Below are 25462 nucleotides of genomic sequence, written 5' to 3'. Positions count from 1 at the left end.
CTAAATGATCATTTTTCGTCTATCACCTGTGGGCCATATTTCCTGATTTCACATTGTCCAGCCACCCTCTGCTTGGACAGGGTGGACCGGGCAGACTACAACTCCCCAAAGCCTCAGCGGCAGGGCGCTCTGCGGCTGGGCTCGTCTGAGTGACAGGTCAGACAGCCATTGGCTTCACGCGGTCTCAGACTCCGTTGCCAATCAGATGCCGAGTGGTTGTGTCGCCCTGTTTCTGCGGCTCGGGGCGGAAATGGTGTGGAAAGGAACCGCCTCGAGCCACGCCCCTCGCGGCTCCTGACTGGACGCGGGAAGTGACGTCTGCGCGCACCACGCGGCAGTCGTCCCGCCCATGTCCAGCTCGGACCGGACGGGGCAGCTTCGGGTCTGTGTCCCGCACGTCCCTGGCAGCCCCTGAGCGGGCGCGTACCCGCCTGTCCGTCCGCCAGAACCTCGCCCTGTAGCTTGGCCCTGCCTGCCCTTGTCTGGGAGGAGGAACGCGCAGTAGGAGCCTAGAACCTGTCTTCTGCGACGCTGCCTGCCCGCGCCCAGCACGGGCGGGACAGGCCGGACTGTTCCTCCTCCTCCATCAGAGCCAGTCAGGGCCGGGCAGAGGGCGAGGTTCTGAACCTAGACCTGCGCCTCACTCGTCCAGGGAGGCCAGGCAGCCACCGGCGAGGAAGGAGGTGGCGTTCTGAGCGCGCACTGGAAAAAGTCATTAGCGGCAGTGCAGAGGGCGGGAGGAGGCGCCCTCCGGCAGATTCCGGGTCGCGTTAGGGGCAGCAGGAGCGCTAAGGGGGTGGGTGCTGGCGGGAGACTGACAGATTCCCGGTCCAGTCAGGGGCAGAAGGAGCGCCAAGGGGGTGGGGTGCTGGCGGGAGAGTGACAGGATCCCGGTCCAGTCAGGGGCAGGCAGCACCGCCAAGGGGGTGGGGTTTGGCGGGAGACTGACAGGTTCCCCGTCCAGTCAGGGGCAGAAGGAGCGCCACGGGGGTGGGGTGCTTGCGGGAGAGTGACAGGATCCCGGTCCAGTCAAGGGCAGGCAGAACGGCCAAGGGGGTGGGGTTTAGGCGACCGACTGACAGGTTCCCCGTACAGTCAGGGGTAGGCAGGGGAACGCTAAAGGGGTGGGGTTTAGGCGGGAGACTGACAGGTTCCCCGTCCAGTCAGGGGCAGAAGGAGCGCCACGGGGGTGGGGTGCTGGCGGGAGAGTGACAGGATCCCGGTCCAGTCAAGGGCAGGCAGAACGGCCAAGGGGGTGGGGTTTAGGCGGGAGACTGACAGGTTCCCCGTCCAGTCAGGGGCAGAAGGAGCGCCGAGGGGCTGGGGTTCAGACGGGAGACTGACAGGATCCCAGTCCAATCAGGGGCAGGCAGTGGAGCCTAAAGGGGTGGGGTTTAGGCGGAAGACTGACAGGTTCCCGATCCAGGCAGGGGCAGGCAGGGGAGCTAAGGGGGTGGGCTTCTGGCTGGAGACTGACAGGGTCCTGTCCAGTCTGGGGCAGGCAGGACCGCCAAGGGGGTGGGGTTCTGGCGGCAGAGTGACAGTTTCCCGGTGCAGTTGTGGGCCGGCAGGGGAGCTAAGGCCTTGGGGTTTGGGCGCAGACTGACAGGTTCCTGGTCCAGTCAGGGGCAGGAAGGGGAACCAAGGAGGTGGGGTTCTGGCGGGAGACTGACAGGTTGCGGGTCCATCAGGGGCAGGCAGAGGAGCTGAGGTGGTGGGTTTCTGGTCGTCCACTGAGAGCTTCCCGGTCCCGTCAGTGGCAGTCAGGGGAGCCAATGGGGGTGGGGGTTCTGGCTGCAGACTGACAGTATGGACGGCCCAGTATGGACAGGCAGGGGAACTAAGGACCCTGGTTTCCTGCTGCAGCCTGACAGTTCCAAGTACCGTCAGGGGCATGTGGGGAGCTGGCGAGTGGGGGGTTCTAGATGCTAGCTAACAGGTTCCTCATCCAGTCAGGGGCATTCAGTGGATCCTAAGGGAGTGGGTTTCTGGCTGCAGACCGAGAGGTTCCCCGTCCCATCAGGGGCAGGCAGGGGAGCTAAGGGGGTGGGGTCCTGGCGGCAGACTGACAGGTTCCCCGTCCAGTCGAGAGCAGGCAGTGGAGCCTCAGGGGGTGGGGTTCTGGGCGCAGAATGACGAGTTCACAGCCAATGGCTCCCCCCGTCTCAGACGCGGGGACCAATCAGACGCTGGGCGGGCGTGTGCTTCCTGTTTCAGCGGTTCGGGGCGGAAGTGGTGTTGAACCGCGATTCCACACAGCTCTCTTCTCTCTTTTCTTTTAAAAAAAGCTCCTTGATCTAATTTTCCTGACCGAAATTATCATGTTGCTTTTATCATCTGTGGGCCATATGTCCTGGTTTCACACCGTCCAGCCACAGTAGGCTTGGACAGGGCGGAGCGGGGAGACTACAACTCCCGGAAGCCTCGCCGCCGACCTCGCTCTCCGTCTGGGTTGGACACGCCTGGGTGACACGTCGGGCAGCCAATGGCTTCCCCCTGTCTCAGACCCGGAGGCCAATCACAGGCCGGGTTGGTGTGTGCTCCTGTTTCTGCGACTCGGGGCGGACATGGTATTGAACCCAGCTCACTTCTCTCTTTTCTTATTTTTATTTTATTTTATTTTTTTTATTTTTTAAAGGCAGAGTGGACAGTGAGAGAGAGACAGAGAGAAAGGTCTTCCTTTTGCCGTTGTTTCACCCTCCAATGGCCGCTCCGGTCGGTGCGCTGTGACCAGCGCACCGTGCTGATGCGATGGCAGGAGCCAGGTGCTTAACCTGGTCTCCCATGGGGTGCAGGGCCCAAGCACTTGGACCATCCTCCACTGCACTCCCGGGCCACAGCAGAGAGCTGGCCTGGAAGAGGGGCAACCGGGACAGAATCCGGCGCCCCGACCGGGACTAGAACCCGGCGTGCCGGCGGCGCAAGGCGGAGGATTAGCCTAGTGAGCCGCGGCGCTGGCCTTCTCTCTTTTCTTGAAAATAAAAGCTCTATGATCTAATTTTCCTGACCTAAGTTATCATTTTTCTTTTATCATCTGTGGGCCATATTCCCTGGTTTCACATTGTCCAGCCACGCTCGGCTTGCACAGAGCGGGGCCGGGAGACTACAACTCCCAGAAGCCTCAGCGGCGGCGGCGACGCTCTACGTGTGGGCTGTACTGGCCTGAGTGACAGGTAGCCGACCCAATGGCTTTCCCGGTCTCAGACTCCGGACCGCTCAGACGCGGGGTGGGTGTGTGCTTCCTGTTTCAGAGGCGTCTGCTCGGGGCGGAAATTCTATATGTAAGAGCTGAGAAAGCATTCTTTTCTTTCAAAAAAAAAAAAAAAAAAGCTGTGAGGCCTAATTTTCCTGACCTGAGCTATCATTTTTCTGTTATCATCTGTGGGCCATATTTCCTGGTTTCACATTGCCCAGCCACGCTAGGCTTGAACTGGGCGGAGCGGGGAGACCACAACTCCCAAACGGCTCAGCGAGAGCGTCGCTTTGCGTCTGAGCTGGACTCGCCTGAGTGACAGGTCCGCAAGCCAATGGCTTCACGTGTCTCAGACCCGGGGGGGCCAATCAGATGCTGGGTGGTTGCTGGCTTCCTGTTTCTGCGGCTCCGGACGGACGTGGTCTTGAAACAAACCACGTTCAACCCAGCTCACTTCTCTCTATTCTTGAAAATAAAAGCTCTATGATCTAATTTCCCGGACCTAAGTTATCATTTTTCTTTTATCATTTTTGGGCCATCTTTCCTGATTTCAAATTGTGCAGGCACACTTCCTTGTCTGAACGCAGCCCTGAACTACAGCTGCCAGGAGCCCTAGCGGCGGCGGATGCGGCGCTCTACGACTGGGCTGGGCACGTACGAGTGACAGGTAGCACAGCCTATGGCTTCTCCGGGCTCAGACGCGGGGACCAATCAGACGCTGGGCGGGCGTGTGCTTCCTGTTTCAGCGGCTCGGGGCGGAGGTGGTGCTGAACCGCATTTCACACAGCTCTCTCCTCTCTTTTCTGTTAAAAAAAGCTCCTTGATCTAATTTTCCTGACCTAAATTATCATTTTGCTTTTATCATCTGTGGGCCATATGTCCTGGTTTCACACCGTCCAGCCACAGTAGGCTTGGACAGGGAGGAGCGGGAAGACTACAACTCCCAAAGGGCTCAGCGAGAGCGTGGCTTTGCGTCTGGGCTGGACTCGCCTGGGTGACACTTCAGGCAGCCAATGGCTTCCCCCTGTCTCAGACCCGGGGGCCAATCACAGGCCGGGTTGGTGTGTGCGTCCTGTTTCAGCGACTCGGGGCGGACATGGTCTTGAAAAGGACCCCGTTTCAACCCAGATCTCTCCTTTTCTTGGAAAAAAAAAAAAAACTCTATGATCTAATTTTCCTGACCTAAGTTATCATTTTTCTTTTATCATCTGTGGGCCATATTTCCTGGTTTCACATTGTGCAGCCACGTTAGGCTTGCACAGAGCGGGGCCGGGAGACTTACACCTCCCCGAAGCCTCAGGGGCGGTGGCGACGCTCTACGTGTGGGCTGTACTGCCCTGAGTGACAGGTAGCCGACACAATGGCTTCCCCGGTCTCAGACTCCGGACCACTCAGACGTGGGGTGGGTGTGTGCTTCCTGTTTCGGAGGCGTCTGCTCGGGGCGGAAATGGTGTGGAAAGGAACCGTGTTTCAACCCAGCTGTCTTCTTTCTCTTCTTTGAAAAAAAGCTCTGAGGCCTAATTTTCTGACCTAAATTATCATTTTTCGTCTGTCACCTGTGGGCCATATTTCCTGATTTCACATTGCCCAGCCACCCTCTGCTTGGACAGGGTGGACCGGGGAGACTACAACTCCCCAAAGCCTCAGCGGCAGGGCGCTCTGCGGCTGGGCTCGTCTGAGTGACAGGTCGGGCAGCCATTGGCTTCACGCGGTCTCAGACTCCGTTGCCAATCAGATGCTGAGTGGTTGTGTCGCCCTGTTTCTGCGGCTCGGGGCGGAAATGGTGTGGAAAGGAACCGCCTCGAGCCACGCCCCTCGCGGCTCCTGACTGGACGCGGGAAGTGACGTCTGCGCGCACCACGCGGCAGTCGTCCCGCCCATGTCCAGCTCGGACCGGACGGGGCAGCTTCGGGCCTGTGTCCCGCACGTCCCTGGCAGCCCCTGAGCGGGCGCGTACCCGCCTGTCCGTCCGCCAGAACCTCGCCCTGTAGCTTGGCCCTGCCTGCCCTTGTCTGGGAGGAGGAACGCGCAGGAGGAGCCCAGAACCTGTCTTCTGCGACGCTGCCTGCCCGCGCCCAGCACGGGCGGGACAGGCCGGACTGTTCCTCCTCATCCATCAGAGCCAGTCAGGGCCGGGCAGAGGGCGAGGTTCTGAACCTAGACCTGCGCCTCACTCGTCCAGGGAGGCCAGGCAGCCACCGGCGAGGAAGGAGGTGGCGTTCTGAGCGCGCAAGGAAAAAGTCATTAGCGGCAGTGCAGAGGGCGGGAGGAGGCGCCCTCGGGCAGCTTCCGGGTCGCGTTAGGGGCAGCAGGAGCGCTAAGGGGGTGGGGTGCTGGAGGGAGACTGACAGGATCCCGGTCCAATCAGGGGCAGGCAGCACCGCCAAGGGGGTGGGGTTTAGGCGGGAGACTAACAGGTTCCCCGTCCAGTCAGGGGCAGAAGGAGCGCCACGGGGGTGGGGTGCTGGCGGGAGAGTGACAGGATCCCGGTCCAGTCCGGGGCAGGCAGCACCGCCAAGGGGATGGGGTTTAGGCGGGTGACTGACAGGTTCCCCGTCCAGTCAGGGGCAGAAGGCGCGCCAAGGGGGTGGGGTGCTGGCGGGAGACTGACAGGATCCCGGTCCAGTCAGGGGCAGGCAGCACCGCCAAGGGGGTGGGGTTTAGGCGGGAGACTGACAGGTTCCCCGTCCAGTCAGGGGCAGAAATAGCGCCAAGAGGGTGGGGTTTAGGCGGAGACTGACAGGTTCCCCGTCCACTCAGGGGCAGGCAGGGGAACGCTAAAGGGGTTTGGTGGTGGCGGGAGACTGACAGGTTCCCCGTCCAGTCAGGGGCAGAAGGAGCGCCGAGGGGGTGGGGTTTAGGCGGAGACTGACAGGTTCCCCATCCCATCAGGGGCAGGCAGGGGAGCTAAGGGGTTGGGTTTCTGGCGGGAGACTGACAGGTTCCCGGTCCACGCAGGGGCAGGCAGCACCGCCAAGGGGATGTGGTTTAGGCGGGAGACTGACAGGTTCCCCGTCCAGTCAGGGGCAGAAGGAGCGCCAAGGGGGTGGGGTTTAGGCGGGAGACTAACAGGTTCCCCGTCCAGTCAAGGGCAGGCAGGGGAACGCTAAAGGGGTGGGGTGGTGGTGGGAGACTGACAGGTTCCCCGTCCAGTCAGGGGCAGAAGGAGCGCCGAAGGGGTGGGGTTTAGGCGGGAGACTGACAGGATGCCGGTCCAATCAGGGGCAGGCAGGGGAGCTAAGGGGGTTTGGTTTAGGCGGGAGACTGACAGGTTCCCGGTCCAGGCAGGGGCAGGCAGGGGAGCTAGGGATGCGGGGTTCTGGTTGACGACGGGCAGCTTTTGCTCCGAGTCAGGAGCTGGCAGGGGAGCCAAGGAGGTGGGGTTCTGGCGGGAGACTGACAGGGTCCCGTCCAGTCTGGGGCAGGCAGGACCGCCAAGGGGGTGGGGTTCTGGCGGCAGAGTGACAGTTTCCCGGTGCAGTTGTGGGCCGGCAGGGGAGCTAAGGCCTTGGGGTTTGGGCGCAGACTGACAGGTTCCTGGTCCAGTCAGGGGCAGGAAGGGGAACCAAGGAGGTGGGGTTCTGGCGGGAGACTGACAGGTTGCGGGTCCATCAGGGGCAGGCAGAGGAGCTGAGGTGGTGGGTTTCTGGTCGTCCACTGAGAGCTTCCCGGTCCCGTCAGTGGCAGTCAGGGGAGCCAGTGAGCTGTGGTTTGAGCGGCAGACTGACAGGTTCCAGGTCCACTGGGGTAGGGAGGGGAGCTGAGGAGGTGGGGTTCTGGCTGCAGACTTGGAGGTTCCGGGTCCCATCGGGGCAGGCAGAGGAGACGAGGTGGGGTCCAGGCTGCAGAAAGAGAGATTCCTCGTCCAGCAGGGGCAGGCAGAGCAGATAAGGAGGTGGGGTTCTGGCCACAGACTGACAGGTTCCCGTTCGTCGAGTCAGGGGCACTCGGGTGAGCCAAGAAACTGTGGACGTGTATTTCTTCCTGAGAGGATGCGTTCTGAGAGGAGGAGCGTGGTGGGGGCAAGAGGTGCGGAGTCACCGCACGGACGCCGGGAGGCGGGTGAGAGCAGTCCTGAGGCGGGCAGCCAGCAGACTGACTCGTTTATTTCAGTTGCTACAGCTGCTTCTATGGCCAAGACAGCCCATCCAGTCAAGGGGCGGTCTAGGCCCTGACCAATCACAGGCTGTGGCCAGGCGGTTTCCAAAGCCATCCAATCACAGCCTGTGGCCAGGCAGGCTCTTGGTGCCAGGCAGGTTCTGAAACCATCCAGTCACGGCCCGCCATCAGTCAGGCTCTGTTGTCATGTGGTTTTTGAAAGCATCCAATCACGGCCGGCTGTCAGTCAGGCTCTGTTGTCATGTGGTTTCCTCTGTTGTCATGTGGTTTCAGAGGCCATCCAATCACGGCCTGGTGCCAGGCAATTTCTGTGGTCAGCGGCCATCTTGGCATGACCTTTTCTCCTCGGCGGCCATCCTGGCATGACCTTTTTCCCTCAGTGGCTATCTTGACAGGACCTCTTCACCTTAACGACCTTTTCACCTTACCCCTTGCCATAGTGCACAGGGAACCTGTCAGCCTGCGACCAGACACTCCCCCTTAGCTCTCATGCCTGGACGTTTTGGTCCAGGATCCTTTCCGTCTGTGGCCAAACCTGGGAACCTTTCCATCTGCGGCAGGAATCTCACGTCCTTGGCTCACCTGCCTGCCCCTGAGGGGACCAGGAACCTGTCGGTCAGCAGCCAGAGCCCACCCCCTTAGTCTCCACTGAGTGGCCCTGACGGGACCGGGAACCTGTCGGCCTGCTGACAGAACCCCACGTCATTGGCTCCGCTGACTGCCCCTGACAGCATGGCAACCTGTCAGTGTGTGACCGGAAACCAACCGCTTTAGCTCCTCTGCCTGCCCCTGATGGAGGTGGAATCCGTCACTCTGCGGCCAGAACCCCACATCCTCGGTTCCACTGACTTCCCCCTAATGGACCCAGAACCTCTCAGCCTCTGGCCAGACCCCACCTCCTTGGCTCCCCTTCCTGCCCCTGTTGGGACCGGGAATCTGTCAGTCTGCCGCCAAAACCCCACCCCTTAGCTCCCCTGCCTGGCCGTTCTGGACTGGGACCCTGTCAGTCTGCGACCAGAACCCCACCTCCATGGCTTCCCTGACTGCCACTGACAGAACTGAAACCCTGTCAGCCTGCGTCCAGAACCCCACCTCCTTAGCTCCCCTGCCTTTCCCTGATGGGACCAGGAACCTCTCAGTCTCTGAGCAGAACCCCACTCCATCTGCTCCCCTTCCTGGACATCCTGCACCGGGACCTGTCAGTCTGACTCCAGAACCCAAACTCCTTAGGCTCCCCTGCCTGCCCCTAACAGCACCGGGTCATGTCAGTCTGCGACCAGAGGCTCACCTGTCTGCCCCTGACTCGACCTGGAACCTGTCAGTCTGCGGCAGGAATCCCACGTCCTTAGCTCCCCTGCCTGCCCCGAACAGAACTGGGAACCTGTCAGTCTGTGGCCAGGACCCCACCTCCTTAGGCTCCCCTGCCTGCCCCTGACTGGACCCGGAACCTGTCAGTCTGCAGCCAAAGCCCCACCCAGCTTGGCTCCACTGAGTGCTCTTGACAGGACCAGGAACCTGTCAGTCTGTGGCCAGAACCCCACGTCCTTAGCTGCCCGCCCGCCTTTGATAGACCTGGAACCTGGAGTCTGCAGAAAGAACCCCACCACCCTGCCTCCCTGTCCTACTCCACACGCACATGGAACCTGAAAGTCTGCCGCCAGAACCCCACATCCTCAGCTCCTTTGGCTGCCCCTGAGGGGACCAGGAGCCTGTCAGTCTGCATGCAGACTTCATGTCCTTAGCTCCCCTTAATGCCCCTGACTGGACCAGGAACCTGTCAGTGTGCAGCCAAACCCCACATCCTTAGCTCCACTGCCTACCCCTGTTGGAAATGGAACCCGTGAGTCTGTGGCCAGAACCCCACCCACTTTGGCTCCCCTGCCTGCCCTTGACGGGACTGGGAACCTGTCAGTTGCGGCCAGAACCCCATGTCCTTAGCTGCCCTTACTGCCCCTGACTGGACCGGGAACCTGTCAGTGTGCAGCCAGAACCCCACATCCTTAGCTCCACTGCCTGCCTCTGTTGGACCCAGTACCTGTAAGTCTGCGGCTAGAAGCCCAGCTCCTGGGCTCATTTCCCGCCCCAGATGGACCCGGAATGTGTCAGTCTGCCACTAGAACCCTAACTTCTTTGCTCCCCTGACTTGCCCCTAACTGGAGCAGGAACCTTTCAGTCTGCAGCCAGAACCCCACCCTCTAGTCTCTGCTGAGTGCTCCTGACAGGACCGGGCACCAGTCAGTCTGCGGCCAAAACTCCACCCCCTTAGCTCCCTTGCCTGACCATACTGGACCAGGAATCTGTCAGTCTGTGGCCAGAACCACACGTAGCTAACTCCCCTTCCTGGCGTCACTGGACCGAAACGTGTCACTCTGAGGCCAGAACCACCCTCCTTGGCTCCCCTGACCGCCACTGATGGGACCGGGAACCCGTCAGTCTGCAGCCAGAACCCCAACCCTTGAGGCTCCAGTGAGTCCCCCTGATGGGACTGGGATCCTTTCAGTCTGCGGACAGAACTCCACCCCTTAGCTCCCAGGCCTGCCCCTGACTAGACCAGGAACCTGTCAGTCTGTGGCCAGAACCCCACCTCCTTGGCTCCTCTGACTGTCCCTGACTGAACCAGGAACCTGTCAGTCTGTGGCCAGAACTCCACCCCTTAGCTCCCCTGCCTGCCCCTGACTGGACCTGGAATCTGTCAGTCAGTCTGCGGAAGGAACCCCATGTCCTTAGCTCCCTGCCTACTCCTGATGGGACCAGAGACCTGTCGTCATTCTGTGGCCAGAACCCCACCTCCGTAGGCTACGCTGCCCGCCCCTGACTGGGCCAGGAACTTGTGAGTCTGCAGCCAGAACCCCACCCCATCAGCACCCCTACCTACCCTCGATGGACCCGCAACTGTCACCTGTGGCCAGAACCCCACCTCCTTAGGCTCCCCTGCCTACCTGTGACGGGACTCGGAACCTGTCAGTCTCGACCAGAGCCTAACCTGCGTGGCTCCCCTGACTTTCCCTGAGGGGGCCAGGAACCTGTCACTCTGTAGCCAGAACCCCACCTCATTGGGCTCCCCTGACAGCAACGGGAACCTGTCAGCCTGTGGCCAGATCCCCATGTCCTCAGCTCCCCTGCCTGCCCGATAGACCTGAACCTGTCAGTCTGTGGCCAGAACCAACCTCCTTGGCTCCCCTGACTGCCCGCGATGGGACCAGGAACCTGTCATGCTGCTGCCAGAACCTTAGCCAGAACGCCTTAGCTTCCCTGCCTGGCCATATGGACCGGGAACCTGTCCATGTGCGGCCAGAACCCCACATGCTTAGCTCCCCGGCTTGTCCCTGACTAGACAGGGAACTGGTATGTCTGTGGCAGGAACACCATCCTCATACACTACCCTGCCTGCCCCTGACTGGAACCAGAGCCTGTCATTCTGCGGCCAGAACCCCACCTCCTTGGCTCCCCTGACTGCCTCTTTCTGGCCTGAGAACCTGACAGTCGAGGACTACAACCCCACCTCTTGGATCCCCTGCCGGCCCTTGATGGAACTGGGAACCTGTCAGCCTGGGGCCAGAACCCCACCTCCTTGTCTCCCCTGCCTGCCGCTGATGGGACTGGTAGCTTGCCAGTCTAGGGCCAGAAACGCCGTCTTTGGCTCCCCTGCCTGCCCCTGACAGGACCGGGAACCTGTCAGTCTGCGGCAGGAACCCCAAGTCCTTAGCTCTCCTGCCTGCCCCTGACTGACCCAGAACCTGTCACTCTGCGACAGTTCCTGATCCAGTCAGGGGCACTCAGTGGATCCTAAGGGAGTGGTTTCTGGCTGCTGCAGACTGAGAGGTTCCCCGTCCCATCAGGGACAGGCAGGGGTCTAAGGAGGTGTGGTTCTGGTCACAGTCTGACAGGTTCCTGGTCCTGTCATGGGCAGGCGAGGGAGCTAATGGCGTGGGGTTTGGGCCGCAGACGGACAGTTTCCCTGTCCAGTCAGGGGCAGGCAGGGAACCAAGAGGTGGGTTTCTGGCCGCAGACCAACAGGTTCCCATTCTCATCGGGGGCAGGCAGGGGAGCTAAGCAGGTGCAGTTCTGGCGGCAGACTGACAGGTTCCTGTGCCAGTCAGGGGCGGGCAGGGGAGCCCAGGAGGTGGGGTTCTGGCAGGAGACTGGCAGGTTCCGGGTGCCGTTAGGGGCGTCAGGAGAGCTAAGGGGCTGGGTTTTGATAGCAAACTGACAGATTTCTGGTTCAGTCAGTGGACCCGCGAGAGAGCGAAGGGTGTGGGGTTCTGGCTGCAGACTGACAGGTTCCCTGTCCAGTCAGGGGTACTCAGTGGAGCTTCAGGGGGTGGGGTTATGGTGGCAGACTGACAGGTTCCTGGTCGTGAATGGATAGGCAGGGGAGCTAAGGGGGTGGAGTTCTGAACAGACTGAGGTTTCCTGGTCCCATCAGGGGCAGGCAGGGGAGCTGAGGATGTGGGGTTCTGGCCACAGACTGACGAGTTCACAGTCCTCTCAGGGGCATGCTGGGGAACTAACAAGGTGGGGTTCTATGTGCTGACTGACAGGTGTCCGGTCCTGTCAGGGGCACTCAGTGGAGCCTAAGAGGGTGGGGGTTCTGGCTGCAGCCTGACAGTATGGACGGCCCAGTATGGACAGGCAGGGGAACTAAGGACCCTGGTTTCCTGCCGCAGCCTGACAGTTCCAAGTACCGTCAGGGGCATGTGGGGAGCTGGCGAGTGGGGGGTTCTAGATGCTAGCTAACAGGTTCCTCATCCAGTCAGGGGCATTCAGTGGATCCTAAGGGAGTGGGTTTCTGGCTGCAGACCGAGAGGTTCCCCGTCCCATCAGGGGCAGGCAGGGGAGCTAAGGGGGTGGGGTCCTGGCGGCAGACTGACAGGTTCCCCGTCCAGTCAGGGGCAGAAATAGCGCCAAGAGGGTGGGGTTTATGCGGGAGACTGACAGGTTCCCGGTCCAGGCAGGGGCAGGCAGGGGAGCTAAGGGGGTGGGATTCTGGCGGAAGACTTACAGGTTCCCCGTCCAGTCAGGGGCAGAAATAGCGCCAAGAGGGTGGGGTGCTGGCGGGAGACTGACAGGTTCCCCGTCCGGTCAGGGGCAGAAGGACCGCCGAGGCGCTGGGGTTTAGGCGGGAGACTGACAGGATGCCGGTCCAATCAGGGGCAGGCAGGGGAGCTAAGGGGGTGGTTTTCTGGCGGGAGACTGACAGGTTCCCCGTCCAGTCAGGGGCAGAAATAGCGCCAAGAGGGTGGGGTTTAGGCCGGAGACTGACAGGTTCCCCGTCCAGTCAGGGGCAGGCAGGGGAACGCTAAAGGGGTGGGGTGCTGGCGGGAGACTGACAGGTTCCCCGTCCAGTCAGGGGCCGAAGCAGCGCCGAGGGGCTGGGGTTTAGGCGGGAGACTGACAGGATCACGGTCCAATCAGGGGCAGGCAGTGGAGCCTAAAGGGGTGGGTTTCTGGCGGGAGACTGACAGGTTCCCGATCCAGGCAGGGGCAGGCAGGAGAGCTAAGGGGGTGGGTTTCTGGCGGGAGACTGACAGGTTCCCGGTCCAGGCAGGGGCAGGCAGGGGAGCTAGGGATGCGGGGTTCTGGTTGACGACGGGCAGCTTTTGCTCCGAGTCAGGAGCTGGCAGGGGAGCCAAGGAGGTGGGGTTCTGGCGGGAGACTGACAGGGTCCCGTCCAGTCTGGGGCAGGCAGGACCGCCAAGGGGGTGGGGTTCTGGTGGCAGAGTGACAGTTTCCCGGTCCAGTTGTGGGCCGGCAGGGGAGCTAAGGCCTTGGGGTTTGGGCGCAGACTGACAGGTTCCTGGTCCAGTCAGGGTCAGGAAGGGGAACCAAGGAGGTGGGGTTCTGGCGGGAGACTGACAGGTTGCGGGTCCATCAGGGGCAGGCAGAGGAGCTGAGGTGGTGGGTTTCTGGTCGTCCACTGAGAGCTTCCCGGTCCCGTCAGTGGCAGTCAGGGGAGCCAGTGAGCTGTGGTTTGAGCGGCAGACTGACAGGTTCCAGGTCCACTGGGGTAGGGAGGGGAGCTGAGGAGGTGGGGTTCTGGCTGCAGACTTGGAGGTTCCGGGGCCCATCGGGGCAGGCAGAGGAGACGAGGTGGGGTCCAGGCTGCAGAAAGAGAGATTCCTCGTCCAGCAGGGGCAGGCAGAGCAGATAAGGAGGTGGGGTTCTGGCCACAGACTGACAGGTTCCCGTTCGTCGAGTCAGGGGCACTCGGGTGAGCCAAGAAACTGTGGACGTGTATTTCTTCCTGAGAGGATGCGTTCTGAGAGGAGGAGCGTGGTGGGGGCAAGAGGTGCGGAGTCACCGCACGGACGCCGGGAGGCGGGTGAGAGCAGTCCTGAGGCGGGCAGCCAGCAGACTCGTTTATTTCAGTTGCTACAGCTGCTTCTATGGCCAAGACAGCCCATCCAGTCAAGGGGCGGTCTAGGCCCTGACCAATCACAGGCTGTGGCCAGGCGGTTTCCAAAGCCATCCAATCACAGCCTGTGGCCAGGCAGGCTCTTGGTGCCAGGCAGGTTCTGAAACCATCCAGTCACGGCCCGCCATCAGTCAGGCTCTGTTGTCATGTGGTTTCTGAAAGCATCCAATCACGGCCGGCTGGCTGTCAGTCAGGCTCTGTTGTCGTGTGGTTTCCTCTGTTGCCATGTGGTTTCAGAAGCCATCCAATCACGGCCTGGTGCCAGGCAATTTCTGTGGTCAGCGGCCATCTTGGCATGACCTTTTCTCCTCGGCGGCCATCTTGGCATGACCTTTTTCCCTCAGTGGCTATCTTGAAAGGACCTCTTCACCTTAACGACCTTTTCACCTTACCCCTTGCCATAGTGCACAGGGAACCTGTCAGCCTGCGACCAGACACTCCCCCTTAGCTCTCATGCCTGGACATTTTGGTCCAGGATCCTTTCCGTCTGTGGCCAAACCTGGGAACCTTTCCATCTGTGGCAGGAATCTCACGTCCTTGGCTCACCTGCCTGCCCCTGAGGGGACCAGGAACCTGTCGGTCAGCAGCCAGAGCCCACCCCCTTAGTCTCCACTGAGTGGCCCTGACGGGACCGGGAACCTGTCGGCCTGCTGACAGAACCCCACGTCATTGGCTCCGCTGACTGCCCCTGACAGCATGGGAACCTGTCAGTGTGTGACCGGAAACCAACCGCTTTAGCTCCTCTGCCTGCCCCTGATGGAGGTGGAATCCGTCACTCTGCGGCCAGAACCCCACATCCTTGGTTCCACTGACTTCCCCCTAATGGACCCAGAACCTCTCAGCCTCTGGCCAGACCCCACCTCCTTGGGCTCCCCTTCCTGCCCCTGATGGGACCAGGAATCTGTCAGTCTGCCGCCAAAACCCCACCCCTTAGCTCCCCTGCCTGGCCGTTCTGGACTGGGAACCTGTCAGTCTGCGACCAGAACCCCACCTCCATGGCTTCCCTGACTGCCACTGACAGAACTGAAACCCTGTCAGTCTGCGTCCAGAACCCCACCTCCTTAGCTCCCCTGCCTTTCCCTGATGGGACCAGGAACCTCTCAGTCTCTGAGCAGAACCCCACTCCATCTGCTCCCCTTCCTGGACATCCTGCACCGGGACCTGTCAGTCTGACTCCAGAACCCAAACTCCTTAGGCTCCCCTGCCTGCCCCTAACAGCACCGGGTCATGTCAGTCTGCGACCAGAGGCTCACCTGTCTGCCCCTGACTCGACCTGGAACCTGTCAGTCTGCGGCAGGAATCCCACGTCCTTAGCTCCCCTGCCTGCCCCGAACAGAACTGGGAACCTGTCAGTCTGTGGCCCGGTCCCCCCACCTCCTTAGGCTCCCCTGCCTGCCCCTGACTGGACCAGGAACCTGTCAGTCTGCAGCCAAAGCCCCACCCAGCTTGGCTCCACTGAGTGCTCTTGACAGGACCGGGAACCTGTCAGTCTGTGGCCAGAACCCCACGTCCTTAGCTGCCCGCCCGCCTTTGATAGATCTGGAACCTGTAGTCTGCAGAAAGAACCCCACCACCCTGCCTCCCTGTCCTACTCCACACGCACATGGAACCTGAAAGTCTGCCGCCAGAACCCCACATCCTTAGCTCCTTTGGCTGCCCCTGATGGGACCAGGAGCCTGTCAGTCTGCATGCAGACTTCATGTCCTTAGCTCCCCTTATTGTCCCTGACTGGACCAGGAACCTGTCAGTGTGCAGCCAAACCCCACATCCTTAGCTCCATTGCCTACCCCTGTTGGAAATGGAACCCGTGAGTCTGTGGCCAGAACCCCACCCACTTTGGCCCCCCTGCCTGCCCTTGACGGGACTGGGAACCTGTCAGTTGCGGCCAGAACCCCATGTCCCTAGCTGCCCTTACTGCCCCTGACTGGACCGGGAACCTGTCAGTGTGCAGCCAGAACCCCACATCCTTAGCTCCACTGCCTGCCTCTGTTGGACCCAGTACCTGTAAGTCTGCGGCTAGAACCCCAGCTCCTGGGCTCATTTCCCGCCCCAGATGGACCCGGAATGTGTCAGTCTGCCACTAGAACCCTAACTTCTTTGCTCCCCTGACTTGCCCCTAACTGGAGCAGGAACCTGTCAGTCTGCAGCCAGAACCCCACCCTCTAGTCTCTGCTGAGCGCTCCTGACAGGACCGGGCACCAGTCAGTCTGCGGCCAAAACTCCACCCCCTTAGCTCCCTTGCCTGACCATACCGGACCAGGAATCTGTCAGTCTGTGGCCAGAACCACACGTAGCTAACTCCCCTTCCTGGCGTCACTGGACCGAAACGTGTCACTCTGAGGCCAGAACCACCCTCCTTGGCTCCCCTGACTGCCACTGATGGGACCGGGAACCCGTCAGTCTGCAGCCAGAACCCCAACCTTGAGGCTCCAGTGAGTCCCCCTGATGGGACTGGGATCCTTTCAGTCTGCGGACAGAACTCCACCCCTTGGCTCCCAGGCCTGCCCCTGACTAGACCAGGAACCTGTCAGTCTGTGGCCAGAACCCCACCTCCTTGGCTCCCCTGACTGCCTCTTTCTGGCCTGAGAACCTGACAGTCGAGGACTACAACCCCACCTCTTGGATCCCCTGCCGGCCCTTGATGGAACTGGGAACCTGTCAGCCTGGGGCCAGAACCCCACCTCCTTGTCTCCCCTGCCTGCCGCTGATGGGACTGGTAGCTTGCCAGTCTAGGGCCAGAAACGCCGTCTTTGGCTCCCCTGCCTGCCCCTGACAGGACCGGGAACCTGTCAGTCTGCGGCAGGAACCCCAAGTCCTTAGCTCTCCTGCCTGCCCCTGACTGACCCAGAACCTGTCACTCTGCGACAGTTCCTGATCCAGTCAGGGGCACTCAGTGGATCCTAAGGAAGTGGTTTCTGGCTGCTGCAGACTGAGAGATTCCCTTCCCATCAGGGACAGGCAGGGGTCTAAGGAGGTGTGGTTCTGGTCACAGTCTGACAGGTTCCTGGTCCTGTCATGGGCAGGCGAGGGAGCTAATGGCGTGGGGTTTGGGCCGCAGACGGACAGTTTCCCTGTCCAGTCAGGGGCAGGCAGGGAACCAAGACGTGGGTTTCTGGCCGCAGACCAACAGGTTCCCATTGTCATCGGGGGCAGGCAGGGGAGCTAAGCAGGTGCAGTTCTGGCGGCAGACTGACAGGTTCCTGTGCCAGTCAGGGGCGGGCAGGGGAGCCCAGGAGGTGGGGTTCTGGCAGGAGACTGGCAGGTTCCGGGTGCCGTTAGGGGCGTCAGGAGAGCTAAGGGGCTGGGTTTTGATAGCAAACTGACAGATTCCTGGTTCAGTCAGTGGACCCGCGAGAGAGCGAAGGGTGTGGGGTTCTGGCTGCAGACTGACAGGTTCCCTGTCCAGTCAGGGGTACTCAGTGGAGCTTCAGGGGGTGGGGTTATGGTGGCAGACTGACCGGTTCCTGGTCGTGAATGGATAGGCAGGGGAGCTAAGGGGGTGGAGTTCTGAACAGACTGAGGTTTCCTGGTCCCATCAGGGGCAGGCAGGGGAGCTGAGGATGTGGGGTTCTGGCCACAGACTGACGAGTTCACAGTCCTCTCAGGGGCATGCTGGGGAACTAACAAGGTGGGGTTCTATGTGCTGACTGACAGGTGTCCGGTCCTGTCAGGGGCACTCAGTGGAGCCTAAGAGGGTGGGGGTTCTGGCTGCAGCCTGACAGTATGGACGGCCCAGTATGGACAGGCAGGGGAACTAAGGACCCTGGTTTCCTGCCGCAGCCTGACAGTTCCAAGTACCGTCAGGGGCATGTGGGAGCTGGCGAGTGGGGGTTCTAGATGCCAGCTAACAGGTTCCTCATCCAGTCAGGGGCATTCAGTGGATCCTAAGGGAGTGGGTTTCTGGCTGCAGACTGAGAGGTTCCCCGTCCCATCAGGGGCAGGCAGGGGAGCTAAGGGGGTGGGGCCCTGGCGGCAGACTGACAGGTTCCCCGTCCAGTCGAGAGCAGGCAGTGGAGCCTCAGGGGGTGGGGTTCTGGGCGCAGAATGACGAGTTCACAGCCAATGGCTCCCCCCGTCTCAGACGCGGGGACCAATCAGACGCTGGGCGGGAGTGTGCTTCCTGTTTCAGCGGCTCGGGGCGGAAGTGGTGTTGAACCGCGATTCATTCCACACAGCTCTCTTCTCTCTTTTCTTTTTAAAAAAAAAGCTCCTTGATCTAATTTTCCTGACCGAAATTATCATTTTGCTTCTATCATCTGTGGGCCATATGTCCTGGTTTCACACCGTCCAGCCACAGTAGGCTTGGACAGGGAGGAGCGGGAAGACTACAACTCCCAAACGGCTCAGCGAGAGCGTCGCTTTGCGTCTGGGCTGGACTCGCCTGGGTGACACGTCGGGCAGCCAATGGCTTCCCCCTGTCTCAGACCCGGGGGCCAATCACAGGCCGGGTTGGTGTGTGCGTCCTGTTTCTGCGACTCGGGGCAGACATGGTCTTGAAAGGAACCCCGTTTCATCACAGAACTCTCCCTTTCTTGAAAAAAAAAAAGGCTCTATGATCTAATTTTCCTGACCTAAGTTATCATTTTTCTTTTATCATCTGTGGGCCATATTCCCTGGTTTCACATTGTCCAGCCACGTTAGGCTTGCACAGAGCGGGGCGGGGAGACTTCCACCTCCCCGAAGCCTCAGCGGCGGCGGCGACGCTCTACGTGTGGGCTGTACTGGCCTGAGTGACAGGTAGCCGACCCAATGGCTTCCCCGGTCTCAGACTCCAGACCGCTCAGACCTGGGGTGGGTGTGTGCTTCCTGTTTCGGAGGCGTCTGCTCGGGGCGGAAATGGTGTGGAAAGGAACCGTGTTTCAACCCAGCTGTCTTCTTTCTCTTCTTTGAAAAAAAGCTCTGAGGCCTAATTTTCCTGACCTAAATGATCATTTTTCGTCTGTCACCTGTGGGCCATATTTCCTGGTTTCACATTGCCCAGCCGCCCTCTGCTTGGACAGGGTGGACCGGGGAGACTACAACTCCCCAAAGCCTCAGCGGCAGGGCGCTCTGCGGTTGGGCTCGTCTGAGTGACAGGTCGGGCAGCCATTGGCTTCACGCGGTCTCAGACTCCGTTGCCAATCAGATGCTGAGTGGTTGTGTCGCCCTGTTTCTGCGGCTCGGGGCGGAAATGGTGTGGAAAGGAACCGCCTCGAGCCACGCCCCTCGCGGCTCCTGACTGGACGCGGGAAGTGACGTCTGCGCGCACCACGCGGCAGTCGTCCCGCCCATGTCCAGCTCGGACCGGACGGGGCAGCTTCGGGTCTGGGTCCCGCACGTCCCTGGCAGCCCCTGAGCGGGCGCGTACCCGCCTGTCCGTCCGCCAGAACCTCGCCCTGTAGCTTGGCCCTGCCTGCCCTTGTCTGGGAGGAGGAACGCGCAGGAGGAGCCCAGAACCTGTCTTCTGCCACGCTGCCTGCCCGCGCCCAGCACGGGCGGGACAGGCCGCACTGTTCCTCCTCATCCAGCAGAGCCACTCAGGGCCGGGCAGAGGGCGAGGTTCTGAACCTAGACCTGCGCCTCACTCGTCCAGGGAGGCCAGGCAGCCACCGGCGAGGAAGGAGGTGGCGTTCTGAGCGCGCACTGGAAAAAGTCATTAGCGGCAGTGCAGAGGGCGGGAGGAGGCGCACTCGGGCAGCTTCCGGGTCGCGTTAGGGGCAGCAGGAGCGCTAAGGGGATGGGGTGCTGGCGGGAGACTGACAGATTCCCGGTCCAGTCAGGGGAAGAAGGAGCGCCGAGGGGGTGGGGTTTAGGCGGGAGACTGACAGGTTCCCCGTCCAGTCAGGGGCAGAAGGAGCGCCAAGGGGGTGGGGTTTAGGCGGGAGACTGACAGGATCCCGGTCCAGTCAGGGGCAGGCAGCAGCGCCAAGGGGGTGGGGTTTAGGCGGGAGACTGACAGGTTCCCCGTCCAGTCAGGGGCAGGCAGGGGAACGCTAAAGGGGTGGGGTTTAGGCGGGAGACTGACAGGTTCCCCGTCCAGTCAGGGGCAGAAGGAGCGCCGAGGGGGTGGGGTTTAGGCGGGAGACTGACAGGATCGCGGTCCAATCAGGGGCAGGCAGTGGAGCCTAAAGGGGTGGGTTTCTGTCGGGAGACTGACAGGTTCCCGGTCCAGGCAGGGGCAGGCAGGGGAGCTAAGGGGGTGGGTTTCTGGCGGGAGACTGACAGGTTCCCGGTCCAGTCAGGGGCAGGCAGGGGAGCTAAGGGGGTGGGCTTCTGGCGGGAGACTGACAGGTTCCCGGTCCAGGCAGGGGCAGGCAGGGGAGCTAGGGATGCGGGGTTCTGGTTGACGACGGGCAGTTTTTGGTCCGAGTCAGGAGCTGGCAGGGGAGCCAAGGAGGTGGGGTTCTGGCGGGAGACTGACAGGGTTCCGTCCAGTTGGGGCAGGCAGGACCTCCAAGGGGGTGGGGTTCTGGTGGGAGACTGACAGGTTGCGGGTCCATCAGGGGCAGGCAGAGGAGCTGAGGTGGTGGGTTTCTGGTCGTCCACTGAGAGCTTCCCGGTCCCGTCAGTGGCAGTCAGGGGAGCCAGTGAGCTGTGGTTTGAGCGGCAGACTGACAGGTTCCAGGTCCACTGGGGTAGGGAGGGGAGCTGAGGAGGTGGGGTTCTGGCTGCAGACTTGGAGGTTCCGGGGCCCATCGGGGCAGGCAGAGGAGACGAGGTGGGGTCCAGGCTGCAGAAAGAAAGATTCCTCGTCCAGCAGGGGCAGGCAGAGCAGATAAGGAGGTGGGGTTCTGGCCACAGACTGACAGGGTCCCGTTCGTCGAGTCAGGGGCACTTGGGTGAGCCAAGAAACTGTGGACGTTTACTTCTTCCTGAGAGGATGCGTTCTGAGAGGAGGAGCGTGGTGGGGGCAAGAGGTGCGGAGTCACCGCACGGACGCCGGGAGGCGGGTGAGAGCAGTCCTGAGGCGGGCAGCCAGCAGACTGACTCGTTTATTTCAGTTGCTACAGCTGCTTCTATGGCCAAGACAGCCCATCCAGTCAAGGGGCGGTCTAGGCCCTCACCAATCACAGCCTGTGGCCAGGCGGTTTCCAAAGCCATCCGATCACAGCCTGTGGCCAGGCAGGCTCTTGGTGCCAGGCAGGTTCTGAAACCATCCAGTCACGGCCCGCCATCAGTCAGGCTCTGTTGTCATGTGGTTTCTGAAAGCATCCAATCACGGCCGGCTGGCTGTCAGTCAGGCTCTGTTGTCGTGTGGTTTCCTCTGTTGCCATGTGGTTTCAGAAGCCATCCAATCACGGCCTGGTGCCAGGCAATTTCTGTGGTCAGCGGCCATCTTGGCATGACCTTTTCTCCTCGGCGGCCATCTTGCCATGACCTTTTTCCCTCAGTGGCTATCTTGAAAGGACCTCTTCACCTTAACGACCTTTTCACCTTACCCCTTGCCATAGTGCACAGGGAACCTGTCAGCCTGCGACCAGACACTCCCCCTTAGCTCTCATGCCTGGACATTTTGGTCCAGGATCCTTTCCGTCTGTGGCCAAACCTGGGAACCTTTCCATCTGTGGCAGGAATCTCACGTCCTTGGCTCACCTGCCTGCCCCTGAGGGGACCAGGAACCTGTCGGTCAGCAGCCAGAGCCCACCCCCTTAGTCTCCACTGAGTGGCCCTGACGGGACCGGGAACCTGTCGGCCTGCTGACAGAACCCCACGTCATTGGCTCCGCTGACTGCCCCTGACAGCATGGGAACCTGTCAGTGTGTGACCGGAAACCAACCGCTTTAGCTCCTCTGCCTGCCCCTGATGGAGGTGGAATCCGTCACTCTGCGGCCAGAACCCCACATCCTTGGTTCCACTGACTTCCCCCTAATGGACCCAGAACCTCTCAGCCTCTGGCCAGACCCCACCTCCTTGGGCTCCCCTTCCTGCCCCTGATGGGACCAGGAATCTGTCAGTCTGCCGCCAAAACCCCACCCCTTAGCTCCCCTGCCTGGCCGTTCTGGACTGGGAACCTGTCAGTCTGCGACCAGAACCCCACCTCCATGGCTTCCCTGACTGCCACTGACAGAACTGAAACCCTGTCAGTCTGCGTCCAGAACCCCGCCTCCTTAGCTCCCCTGCCTTTCCCTGATGGGACCAGGAACCTCTCAGTCTCTGAGCAGAACCCCACTCCATCTGCTCCCCTTCCTGGACATCCTGCACCGGGACCTGTCAGTCTGACTCCAGAACCCAAACTCCTTAGGCTCCCCTGCCTGCCCCTAACAGCACCGGGTCATGTCAGTCTGCGACCAGAGGCTCACCTGTCTGCCCCTGACTCGACCTGGAACCTGTCAGTCTGCGGCAGGAATCCCATGTCCTTAGCTCCCCTGCCTGCCCCGAACAGAACTGGGAACCTGTCAGTCTGTGGCCCGGTCCCCCCACCTCCTTAGGCTCCCCTGCCTGCCCCTGACTGGACCAGGAACCTGTCAGTCTGTAGCCAAAGCCCCACCCAGCTTGGCTCCACTGAGTGCTCTTGACAGGACCGGGAACCTGTCAGTCTGTGGCCAGAACCCCACGTCCTTAGCTGCCCGCCCGCCTTTGATAGATCTGGAACCTGTAGTCTGCAGAAAGAACCCCACCACCCTGCCTCCCTGTCCTACTCCACACGCACATGGAACCTGAAAGTCTGCCGCCAGAACCCCACATCCTTAGCTCCTTTGGCTGCCCCTGATGGGACCAGGAGCCTGTCAGTCTGCATGCAGACTTCATGTCCTTAGCTACCCTTATTGTCCCTGACTGGACCAGGAACCTGTCAGTGTGCAGCCAAACCCCACATCCTTAGCTCCACTGCCTACCCCTGTTGGAAATGGAACCCGTGAGTCTGTGGCCAGAACCCGACCCACTTTGGCTCCCCTGCCTGCCCTTGACGGGACTGGGAACCTGTCAGTTGCGGCCAGAACCCCATGTCCCTAGCTGCCCTTACTGCCCCTGACTGGACCGGGAACCTGTCAGTGTGCAGCCAGAACCCCACATCCTTAGCTCCACTGCCTGCCTCTGTTGGACCCAGTACCTGTAAGTCTGCGGCTAGAACCCCAGCTCCTGGGCTCATTTCCCGCCCCAGATGGACCCGGAATGTGTCAGTCTGCCACTAGAACCCTAACTTCTTTGCTCCCCTGACTTGCCCCTAACTGGAGCAGGAACCTGTCAGTCTGCAGCCAGAACCCCACCTCTAGTCTCTGCTGAGTGCTCCTGACAGGACCGGGCACCAGTCAGTCTGCGGCCAAAACTCCACCCCCTTAGCTCCCTTGCCTGACCATACCGGACCAGGAATCTGTCAGTCTGTGGCCAGAACCACACGTAGCTAACTCCCCTTCCTGGCGTCACTGGACCGAAACGTGTCACTCTGAGGCCAGAACCACCCTCCTTGGCTCCCCTGACTGCCACTGATGGGACCGGGAACCCGTCAGTCTGCAGCCAGAACCCCAACATTGAGGCTCCAGTGAGTCCCCCTGATGGGACTGGGATCTTTTCAGTCTGCGGAAAGAACTCCACCCCTTGGCTCCCAGGCCTGCCCCTGACTAGACCAGGAACCTGTCAGTCTGTGGCCAGAACCCCACCTCCTTGGCTCCTCTGACTGTCCCTGACTGGACCGGGAACCTGTCAGTCTGTGGCCAGAACCCCACCTCCTTGGCTCCTCTGACTGTCCCTGACTGGACCAGGAACCTGGCAGTCTGTGGCCAGAACTCCACCCCTTAGCTCCCCTGCCTGCCCCTGACTGGACCTGGAATCTGTCAGTCAGTCTGCGGAAGGAACCCCATGTCCTTAGCTCCCTGCCTACTCCTGATGGGACCAGAGACCTGTTGTCATTCTGTGGCCAGAACCCCACCTCCGTAGGCTACGCTGCCCGCCCCTGACTGGACCAGGAACTTGTGAGTCTGCAGCCAGAACCCCACCCCATCAGCACCCCTCCCTACCCTTGATGGACCTGCAACTGTCACCAGTTGCCAGAACCCCGCTTCCTTAGGCTCCCCTGCCTACCTGTGATGGGACTCGGAACCTGTCAGTCTCGACCAGAGCCTAACCTGCGTGGCTCCCCTGACTTTCCCTGAGGGGGCCAGGAACCTGTCACTCTGTAGCCAGAACCCCACCTCATTGGGCTCCCCTGACAGCAACGGGAACCTGTCAGCCTGTGGCCAGATCCCCATGTCCTCAGCTCCCCTGCCTGCCCCTGATAGACCTGAACCTGTCAGTCTGTGGCCAGAACCAACCTCCTTGGCTCCCCTGACTGCCCGCGATGGGACCAGGAACCTGTCATGCTGCTGCCAGAACCTTAGCCAGAACGCCTTAGCTTCCCTGCCCGGCCATATGGACCGGGAACCTGTCCATGTGCGGCCAGAACCCCACATGCTTAGCTCCCCGGCTTGTCCCTGACTAGACAGGGAACTTGTATGTCTGTGGCAGGAACACCATCCTCTTACACTACCCTGCCTGCCCCTGACTGGAACCAGAGCCTGTCATTCTGCGGCCAGAACCCCACCTCCTTGGCTCCCCTGACTGCCTCTTTCTGGCCTGAGAACCTGACAGTCGAGCACTACAACCCCACCTCTTGGATCCCCTGCCGGCCCTTGATGGAACTGGGAACCTGTCAGCCTGGGGCCAGAACCCCACCTCCTTGTCTCCCCTGCCTGCCGCTGATGGGACTGGTAGCTTGCCAGTCTAGGGCCAGAAACGCTGTCTTTGGCTCCCCTGCCTGCCCCTGACAGGACCGGGAACCTGTCAGTCTGCGGCAGGAACCCCAAGTCCTTAGCTCTCCTGCCTGCCCCTGACTGACCCAGAACCTGTCACTCTGCGACAGTTCCTGATCCAGTCAGGGGCACTCAGTGGATCCTAAGGGAGTGGTTTCTCCGCCATATCTGAATGTGAAAGTCCAGCTGGGTGCAGAAACTAGGGAAGAACAGACAGTGCACACATCTGGTCAGATGGCAAGTGTGTGACATTCAAGATGGTTTACAAAGTGGCCCACAACAGGTGATCTCTCCCTACCTCTTCATGTAGCGTGCCTTCAGACACTAACCCCTGGCTCACAACTTGAAGTCTATAAAGGACGGAGACCCTCAGCTATCACTGAGTGGCTCAGAGGACACTGCATGGCTTGTGCTCAATCACTTGTGTCCCTGTTCAAAGCACAGTTTATGAAAATAATCATACAAGCCGGCGCCGCGGCTCACCAGGCTAATCCTCCACCTGCGACGCCAGCACACCGGGTTTTAGTCCCGGTCAGGGCACCGGATTCTGTCCCGGTTGCCCCTCTTCCAGGCCAGCTCTCTGCTGTGGCCCGGGAGTGCAGTGGAGGATGGCCCAAGTGCCTGGGCCCTGCACCACATGGGAGACCAGGAGAAGTACCTGGCCCCTGCCATTGCATCAGCGCGGTGCGCCGGCCGCGGCGGCCATTGGAGGGTGAACCAACGGCAAAGGAAGACCTTTCTCTCTGTCTCTCTCTCACTGTCCAGTCCTGCCTGTCAAAAAAAAAAAGAGCCTATCAGCAAAAACCAAGACTCGTTCAAGGTGGTGAAGACCGTGCGTACGTTTCGGGAGTCTTATTTCAAGTTTTAATTCTTCTGCCAACACACTCATGGTAATCCCAGGCTAGTTGCTCTCGTTTCTGAATCGACGTGTCACCCACTGCGCCTCCCTCGTCTGGGCACTTCATCACTCACTCACTGAAGTTGCTGTTCAGAGTGTCCGCTGTGTCCTGTTCTCTCCTGCTCTAAAGTCAC

The 25462-nt window shown here is 60.8% G+C and overlaps 1 protein-coding gene across 1 annotated transcript in view; it reads right to left on the bottom strand.

The window, feature by feature from the left end:
- Positions 1–1095: 1095 nt before the first annotated feature.
- LOC149119110 (heat shock transcription factor, Y-linked-like) overlaps positions 1096–25462 on the bottom strand; it is a 57457-nt gene continuing 33090 nt past the window's right edge. The window contains exon 3 of the mRNA XM_089325268.1: positions 1096–1116. Within this exon, the coding sequence (XP_089181394.1) occupies positions 1096–1116 (21 nt within the window). The remainder of the gene's footprint in view (positions 1117–25462) is intronic.

Source organism: Oryctolagus cuniculus, chromosome Y (genome assembly GCF_051225735.1).
Source record: "Oryctolagus cuniculus isolate XC-2025 breed Fujian yellow rabbit chromosome Y, ASM5122573v1, whole genome shotgun sequence".
Classification (NCBI taxonomy): Eukaryota; Metazoa; Chordata; class Mammalia; order Lagomorpha; family Leporidae; genus Oryctolagus; species Oryctolagus cuniculus.
This window is presented reverse-complemented; position numbering and strand designations above follow the sequence as displayed.